This window comes from Notothenia coriiceps, unplaced genomic scaffold (genome assembly GCF_000735185.1).
Source record: "Notothenia coriiceps isolate Sejong01 unplaced genomic scaffold, NC01 NC01_scaffold00004100, whole genome shotgun sequence".
Lineage (NCBI taxonomy): Eukaryota > Metazoa > Chordata > Actinopteri > Perciformes > Nototheniidae > Notothenia > Notothenia coriiceps.
Genome location: NW_011336801.1, coordinates 27,694 through 37,474, shown reverse-complemented (window position 1 = coordinate 37,474; position 9,781 = coordinate 27,694). Strand labels below are relative to the sequence as shown.

The following is a 9,781-nucleotide window of genomic DNA, read 5'->3' as shown; positions in this document are numbered from 1 at the left end:
GTTTTGGATGTGACGTTTTGGATGGCGTCATACATATGTAACTGTAGTAGGCGTGTCCACTTCACTGTCTTATTACTGCGATATTCATTTAGGAAACTGTACACTTTTAAACGTAATAATTGTCTAATATGTTCCCACTTTTTTTCCTGTTTTCCTACAGTTGTTGCAATGTACTTGAAGTCTCAGAATAAATCAGCTGACAGGAAGTAAACATTGATCTATTCTGTTGCCTATAGCAAAACAATTCCATTGAAACTGTCCATATAATTATGTTTATGCATAACTGTGTTAGAATATCCAATATTGCTCTCAAATTAAAAACTATTATTTTAAAATGAGATTCAAAGTAGAGGTCAATCAGAGGTTATTATCAATAACCGACTTAAACAACTACAAATGCATGTTTTCCTTAACATTCAACCATTTTTTTGCTTATTTATATAAGCAAATAAATAGACAAATGTTATTATATAAGTTATATAATATATATTTATTGTGTACAAAATAATTTCATGGAAAGGACTTACATAATTTTGTCATCGTTCATTTATAAAATCATTACATTTCTTCCCGCATCCACTGTATGAAAAAAGCTTTAGGGTTTTAGACTAAGTTCGCTTATTTTACATTTGTTTTGTTAAATATAATGGGAATTATTCCAGAGTTTTTAAAAAAAGATTATATAATAAACAAATGTTGGGCCTCATATTAAAAGAAAAAAACATAAAGGGGAAAAACTTTAGAAATAGTTTAACCAAAATAGTAAATAATTCTGCCAGTCAACACTTATGAAAGGTTCATACAAACTGGGAAATGTGATACATTTCCCAGTTTGTATGAACCTTTCATAAGTGTTCGTACGTTTATGTACAGGGGGTTTTCATATTTCCGAAATGTCATGAAGGCAACACAGTACTTTCTTTTCATCCAATTGCATTGAGCGCTGAGCCAGATGATTGGCGACGAAGGCTAGCGTTTATTTTGGCTCAGCTACTCATTTGTCTCGCTGTCGACGCCATTAAATAACACGGAGGCTATGTAAACCATGGAGTGTCGCATATTTATACCATGATTCAAGGAGTACAGAGGCTTTGCCAACGTGGGGTTTATTCTGCGAGAGGTTAATGTGTCTATAAAGATAAACATGTGAGACACCGAAGAGGTCGAAATAACTCGGTTTGGGAAAGGTTTGATAGAGCTGGAGGAGGGGGACTGTACATAGGGTTTGTTGTGGTTTTCAGTTTCAGCACTTCAGAAACAGGCGCAGCTGCGAAACGGTAAGACTCTCACATATTTTTCATACAATATACCAGACTATAGCATGTTATATGATTCTTCTTTCTAGAAAATGTCCATTAACTGTTAAAATACACGGTAACTATGTGAGCTAGGTGGTTAGCTCGTCAGCTAGCAACAGTGTAACATACTACATGTTCACGCCATAAAGCCACCCGTCATGGGAAACAAACACAGGCTGTTAGCAAGCTACATACTGTTACTGATAATTAACAGCCGGCCAGGTTATTTTAATTCAATTTCAATCAGTCAACAATCTCGATTGTCATTGAAGATACCCAAACAGATGTTGGTTAGTTTATAATCTGCTGGGATATACTCGCGAGAACTCCATGCAATGTCCTTTTTGTTTTATGTGTCATAAACGCAAAATCACATTTGTTGACCTTCAAGATTATTAACAAAGATTTAGTTCATGCCTGACATTTAACTACGTTTATTTATCACCTCAGTTTAACCATCCAAAGTGATCAACAATGACAGAACAGAAGATAAAGTGGGCCTGTGACTACTGCACATATGAAAACTGGCCATCTGCAGCCAAATGCACCATGTGCCGTGCACATAAGTCAAGGGGTCCCATCATCACAGAGGAGCCTTACAAGAACACGCCTGATCTGGACCCTAGTCCAGGATGGGACCCTCCCAGAACTGAGAGTGGTAGCCACCTCCTCATATGTCCTGACTCCAGCGCTCGGCCAAGAGTCAGGACAGCCGGGATGGCTGAGATTGCCAACAAGTGGTCCTGCCAGATGTGCACCTACCTGAACTGGCCCCGAGCGCTCCGCTGCACACAGTGCCTGTGTCAGCGGGCGAGGACCAGCAGCCCCACAGAGACCCCCCAGACTTCAGGCTCCAATGCAGGCTGTCGTCCCGCTCTCCACTCCCCTGTGGATCCCTGTGAGGAATACAATGACAGAAACAGACTCAACACTCATCAGCAGCACTGGATATGTACAGCTTGCACTTACCAGAACTGGCCCACTACTGCAAAGTGTGTGGTGTGTGACAGCCCCAAGCCCAACAACCAGGAAGCCATAGAGCTGGGCGAGACTGCAGATCCAACACCTATGATCAATATCCAGGACAGGGCTCGGTGGAGGGGCAGCTGCAGTGGGGGCCAGGGCCAAAGGAGGTCCCCTCCTCTGCCCAAGAGGGAAGACAATGTCAAAATGGACTTCCAGAGGATAGAGCTTGCAGCTGGAGCCATGAGCAGCAGAGACGAGCAGGAGGTTGACTTCAAGAAGCTAAAGCAGATTAGAAACCGAATGAGGAAAACAGACTGGCTTTTCCTCAATGCATGCGCTGGTGAGTTTTCTTACCAAATTAATTACAGCAATTTTGATAATGAATTGATTGATTAACGGAAAAACCAAGCATCTTATTGCAGCTTCTCACAATATATGTTTATTCTAGCATTTTAAACGGATACCCTTTTGGTTCTTGGAATCTGATGGCATTTTTCACAACCCTACACCCTTTGTCCCCCAGTTGCTCACCTGAAAGGTCTCACTGGGACAAGTCATTAAAGGGGAAAAAAGGATACAAATGTGCATTGTCCCCCCAACCTTTAGTTTTCTTCCATAATGTCATGCTTAATGATGACTGAGCGGGATGCTCCAGTCAGAGGCAACCATTTTTGTTAAAATGTCCAAATATTTGTAGTTTCCACATAGTTGTATTTCATCACAGTGCAGGTGGCAGCTCACCCTGCAGGCGAGGGTTGCACTCAGTCATTATTGAATGTCAACATGTCACTGTTTGGCCTCCAAATATTAGAGTACAACAGGAATTTGTTCTAAATGTGTGCATCCACAAGCCCTATGAGGAGAAGTGTTTAATTTCACAAGGTAGTGCTCTCCAGGTGAATAATATCCGCCGTAGTGGAAGGATACTTATCATAAACAGAGAAGAAATGATGCTGAGTCAGCGGTGTAAGGATGTGAAGCTAAAAGGCTTGTAGTAATTTAATCCAACTCATCACTGGACCCCTCTCCGCCCTTGTTCTGCCACTGAGAGTGTCTTTGAGAAAGTGAGAGGATGTGTGAGTGCCGTGCAGCCGGTGGGGATGAATGGGCCGTCTGGGCAGCACGGGGAGAGTGTCGCCGTGGACCAGAGACTCTCCTGGCTCGCAGTCCAGCCACCCTGTACACAGTGGCGCTTATGTCCTGAGCCGAGGCCCTAGGAGGCAAAAATAGCCTCGACAAGACATGAACACCTGTCAACAACAAAAAAAGTTGCATGAAGGCAGCACATGATCATGTCTTCATGACCTTTGCACCGATTGCCCTTTCCTGCTCGTTGTTGTGGAATAGGAAACTCGACACCTTTTTGTTCTTCCACCATTGTCGTGCATCTACCTCACATTTCAAGCTCTTGAGTTAATTCTAAATACTACTGTGCCTCTTTAATCATGCCATGTCAGCTGACTTTTCTACAGTTGGGCCCTTCAAAGTGTTTGTCACTGGAGGAAGTGGCGGAGTCGTGCAGCACATTATGACAAAGCCAAGCACTTCCTCTGCTCGCAAAACTGGATTTCTCCTCGCTTGACTGTTTCTAGGTTAATGTTTATCCAGAGTATTTGGGCCAAAATGGGATGATCCCACTGATTCCACTGTCCCACAAAAGGAAGCAGCCTGTTTGAAAATGTCCTTTTTGTTTACAAATGAACCGGCCTGTCTTGCCGTTGCAGATAATATTTAACTTTTTAAACATGATATTCTTATAGTATGATGTCGCTCATTAGGACATTTACAGTTTATGTGATGTCTAAAAAGATGATATGGATTTGTGCATTGATATCTGTCCAACACCCCTGGTGTTCAGGATGCCCCATTTCTGGCTGTTTAGGCGGTTTGGAGACTTGTATAGACTGATCCTGGCATAATGTTAAGGTTTTTAGAATGTGTCCCAATTCCACACAATTTATGAATCTGCTAAAGAACACATTATGTGCTAATCTTAATAGTATACTCTGGCGCTTAATTTAAGAAACATTCATGTGAAAAAAGAACGCAGAGGACAAGACTTCAAAAAGCCACGCATTCTTTAAGTCCAGGGAACCTCAAGGCTCGTACTCTTAAAGATGCAAATACCGGCTTAAGTGTTTCATTTATTTTACTGAATGCAAGTGGACTGAGTTGTTAACCAAACTGCACATTTGGGACATTACTACCTATTTAATTAGCACAAAAAGATTATTATTATTATTATTATTATAATTTTTCCACACATTTAATTGTGTTGTCACATTCTGCCATTTTCTTTTTTTGTTATTATTGAATTGGACAATATAGGGCTATTTAATAAATACAATAAGAAAGTGAGGGCCATGACATGCAGCACAAAGCACTCATCATGGTGTTTTTGCAATTTGAGACGGCACAGATCAACAACACATTCAAGTGCACGTAATGTTGGCATTTCATAGAGGGAATGCTCAACATATGCAATGTGGCATTGGTACACACGTGACAACACTAACCTAAACCAAGCCCGTGTAATGTGCATTTTATCTACTTTCTTTATACACAGGAAAACCGGTTAATATATTGTATAACTTTTATTTTGAAGGCTCTTCCTCATCATCCCAGTAGTTATTTTGCAGCCAAAAGCATTCACCATCCATTTATGGATCAGTGTTATTAAAGTAAAGGGACGAGACGTTCCAGGTGCCGGTTCTCTCAAGGTAACGGTCCTCTCCCTGCGTCACCAGCCTCCCATAAGGCAGTTGTTAGAATTAGCGAGCTGCTGCAGTGTGCTACCTCGCTGCTGCTCATTTCACTCACAACAGATGTTGAGACTGCTACGTCCAAAGGGGGGGTGGGGGGGCTAATCTGCACAGACTGTCCTCTGTTTGACACAGCTCTCTGATAGCTCTGCTTCATAAGCTACACTGCTGCTCTGCTGTGTCGTAGCCTGAGTGATAACTGCTCTCACACCGGGTCAGCTAGTGGCTACATCTAGAGGTCATCTGAAATGTGGATTTACTTCACGAGAGGCGTTAACCATGACATAATTGAGCATTTAAATCTCTTGGAGTTGAGTTTGTGATGCTAATCCTGCTTGATTTTCATATTAATGGCTTGTGACTAAGAAAGATGTGTTAGCACAGGTTGATGGATGTTTCTGCAGCCCTTTCATTGAACATGACGAGCTGTCTGTTAAATATTGCTTCTATTACAAGCAAGGGCACAGAGTTGGAACTGCTCCAAAAGCCAGTCTAATCCATTAACATGAATAGTGCTGGTTTCAAAAGGATTCCTGTCTTTCAACATTCACTTTTACAGTTGTGTTTGATAAGTGAAGTAAGACTATTTTTTTATCATGGAAGATTCGCATACACTCAGAGGCTAATCTTTTAGGTACACACCATCATGAATACTACCTTTACAAAGGTTATGTTTAGTTTGAAATAGTTTTACAGAACTGTTTAACTATGTTTACATTTCAAGTTGACTTTAAGCAACTGAGTGCACAGGCCTTTGGATAAATTGTTATTCTGAACGGCACTGTTCCTTCTGCCTTAATCCTGGATAGTAAACAATGTAGGTGTGTATCTAGGGTTGCAAAGGGGCGGAGCATTTCCGGTAAGTTTCCATGGGAAGTTAAACTGGGGACTGTCGGAAATACTCCCTATTAGAAACTTTCCATGGGAATAATGGGAACTAACTGGGGATTGAGGGTGATGTAATCAAATTGTATCATATCCAAGCATAAATATAAACATTTGGTTTTGTCATAAGAAAACATCCATTATGACATTTCAACAGATTTATTTGTAAGTAGAACAGAACAAGTTTTTATTATTTTATTGAACAATCATTTGTTTAATTGAAGAACAAACGAGCTGCAGCGAGCCGTTTAGTGGAGAAAGTGAATACTGCTGAATACACATACTTTACAGAGATGCTGTATGCGAAACCAATGTGAGTTTGGAAAATTGCACAGTATTTTTCTATTTTAGTATACCTCAACAATGGAATTATGATCAGTGGAAATGGCCATGACACCTCTCCTTTAAATATGACTTCTAGAAATCCTCTGTGCATGTGATGGAGGAATGCACAGTGCCTGTAGGGGGTGTGGTCTCAATAGCCATGCAGTAAGCAGTGTGCTATGTGCATGTGATTGAGGAATGGCATGGATATTCAAGTGTACTTGAATGGCATCTGTTTGTTTTAGTCAAGATTATGCTAAAATATACTTTCCCCAACTATATTTAAGTTCCCTATGAAGAGCCAACCTTCCATTTAGAAAAAGTGGAAGGTTTCCAACCCTATGTGTATCCCCTCCAACTTCAATAGCCTGTGTACACAAAATCCTGGAAGAGCAACTGCCCTGATCCATTTCTACATCCTATTTTCTGACCTTCCTTCCTCCCCCTGCTGCAGGCGTGGTGGAGGGAGACCTGGCAGCCATAGAAGCCTACAAGTCGTCGGGCGGAGACATCGCCCGGCAGCTCACTGCAGACGAGGTGCAGCTCCTCAACCGCTCCTCTGCCTTTGATGTGGGCTTCACGCTGGTGCATCTGGCCATCCGCTTCCAGAGGCAGGACATGCTCGCCATCCTGCTCACAGAGGTAAGCCAGAGCTGTTTGTCTTCACCACCACACGGAGGTTAAAGAGGCCCTTTTATGCTTTCTGGGGTTTTTCCTTTCCTGTTATGTAGGTTTGTGTGCATGTAAATGGTCTGCAAAGGCAAAACATCCCACATTCTGAGGGTGAAAAGAGGGGATGCAGTACAGGCAGTATGAGCAAGATAAAGCACTTTTTGAACATTAAAGCATGGAGACATGTCACAGTTGAAGCATGAAATACAAATATGAGCCGGAAAATTAGCATAATATGTCCTCTTTAAAGCTATTCTATCTTATTTAAGCAGGTGATCACTTTATTAAACCATCTTTACACATATTTATGACACCATGCCGTGGAATCAGCAGCAGAATCAGATTTAATATGTTCCTCCTCCTATGAAGATTAAAGACTATTTTTAATAAGAATATTCTTTACAGTCATTCAATGAAGTGTGTTATTTCATTTTAAAAGTCCTGAGTGTTTCTGTAGTTTTAAAGCAATTCTTCTCCTCCTCAACTTCGCCAGTCAATAATTGTTCTGTGCCAGAATCGATGATTTAAAGCAGCAGCCTGTAATGCCTTTAATTACAGCAGAAGTGCACTTTAAGGATTAGGTGGAGGATTAGCCTGGCTGGTGCTGCCACTGCCACTGGCTGCTGATGGACGTGATGCCACAGAGCGGTCTGAAGGAGAGCACGCAGCGATTAGACGAGCCCAGAGGCTGCACTGTGACACAAGTCACTGAGGTCAACAAAGAAAGATGGCCTCCGCTCTGTGTGGCAGAATATCTTTCTCAAAATAACAAATACATACAACACATTTTATAATTTCTTAAGAAGATCCTGTCATTAGTTGGCTACACTGATCATCCTTAATAAATGAAAACATGCAAGGATATATTTAATGTCCTTTTTGTTTTTCAAAAGTTCCACAATATCCCTAATTTTCAAGTGTGATCAAGCTTCAGTTACTGTATATGTACCTGTAACTTCAAATGGATCTGTGTGTGCCCTGCAGGTGAACCAGCAGGCGGCGAAGTGCATCCCGTCCATGGTGTGTCCCGAGCTGACGGAGCAGATCCGCAGGGAGATCGCTGCCTCACTACATCAACGCAAAGGAGACTTCGCCTGCTACTTCCTCACTGACCCCGTCACCTTCACCCTGCCTGCAGGTACCCCCCACATCCTGAGGAGCAAATCACTCTGCTTTTGGTCTTTCTTGCATGTGTTCAATCCTTTAGTCTGTTTAACCTAGAATCATTTGGCTTCTTTTGCTCCCACTGACTGAGTTTCTTGTAGCCTCAATAAACACCTCAAATTACAAAACAACATCAAACCCTTAGAGGAAGATTGACATTGAACACTTTTGCTTGCAAGGACATACAATTAAAGAAGTTGTTTGGTTTAAATCCCATGCATAAGTTTCTTCTAAACATCGTAAATCTTCAGTGTGTGATTTCCCTCTCACGAGATTGGAGAAGAATAACGTCAGTCCTTGTTGTGCAGCGTTGCCGGGGGGACAGCAGCTCAGTGTCCCCGTGGCGTGACGTCTTCACTGAAATGACATGCACTTTGCTTTCAGAGCGTCCAGTTGTATTCTGATTCTGCGCTGCCTCTGGGATGAGAGATTATGCAGGCTTCACTGATAGATTCACATTTTGTTTTCATGTTAATGCCAACTATTTCTTTGCAGGTTGAGTTTGGCCAGAGACCAGCTGCAGGGCGCTCTTCCTCACCAACCCCCCCCCTTAACAAAGCCACTGCCATTCACTATTGAGCTGGAGAATAGCCACTAGTGTTCTGGCTTTGTGTGTGCACAGTTCAATAGACACACAAACACAACATGCTGTACAGAGCCTGTGTGTACAGTGTGCTATTGACATAATGTCAGCCATTGAATGGAATCGCAGAGAACATCCCCTCTGTGTGTCATTACTGTAGCGATTGTGTTGCCCTCAGTGCAGCGCACCATTAGTTATAATGAGCATCAAAACATGATATCTCCTCCTTTTGTCTTCCAGATATAGAAGACTTGCCGCCTGCTGTCCAGGAGAAGCTGTTTGATGAGGTTTTGGATCGAGATGTGCAGAAAGGTACCAAAGATTCTTTCATTTTTATATCTGGTTTCCGTTTTTATCCCCAATCTGTATTTATTTAAATTCAGGTCCATGTGTTTAGTACCTGCTTCCCCGACCAGCTCACCACTTCCTGCTTCATCTTATATCCCCTCTCCAATAATGCTAATGGTGCTAACTGCTCCCCCCCCTCACACTTAAAGAGCAACTTGCAGGTTAGAGACACCAGTGAATAAATGTGTAGGAAAATGATGAATACACTAGATTTTCCCAAAAATATACAGAAATATACACTACAGTGACATCTGGCGTCGTTTTAGTAAGACATTTTCACTTCCGCATAAAAAAGCCTCCGCGTGTGACGTAACATGGGGGAGAGCGGCCGGTCTAATGTATGAATAAACATGGATCACAATGCTAGTTTTGACACAGAAGAGGTTGAAAATATATATTTGAATGCATATGATTTATAATTATGAGCCTGCTAGGCGTCCAAGAGACCAGGAGCAGCCAAGGATTAGAAAAAATAACGGCCATCGGAGAGAAATTGAGCTGTGGTGTGAGGAGAACCAGTGGAGAACTGGGCAGCTATCTTGGTGAGTGACAGGCGTTAGCTACAGAATGTTAGCTAACGTCACATCACAACATTGTGAAGTTAGCTATCATATATCAGGCTATAACTAAAGTAGCATTGATAATATAGTAACGTTACTGGCAGGACTGTTGATACTGATCCATAACAGAAACTAATGCGCAAGTATCAGCCGTATCTCGCGTTACCTAATACAACCGGAAAAGACAACAAAATGATAGCGACCTGTCACTCATGAGGT

General features: G+C 41.9%; 1 protein-coding gene across 1 annotated transcript; it reads left to right on the top strand.

The window, feature by feature from the left end:
- The first annotated feature begins 969 nt into the window (after positions 1 to 969).
- Positions 970 to 9,046, top strand: zranb1a (zinc finger, RAN-binding domain containing 1a). The gene is made up of 5 exons (XM_010767205.1): positions 970 to 1,277; positions 1,749 to 2,604; positions 6,690 to 6,877; positions 7,892 to 8,045; positions 8,895 to 9,046. Exons 2-5 carry the CDS (start codon positions 1,773 to 1,775, stop codon positions 9,029 to 9,031), a joined length of 1,311 nt encoding a protein of 436 aa, XP_010765507.1. The 5' UTR covers positions 970 to 1,277; positions 1,749 to 1,772; the 3' UTR covers positions 9,032 to 9,046.
- Positions 9,047 to 9,781: the final 735 nt, after the last annotated feature.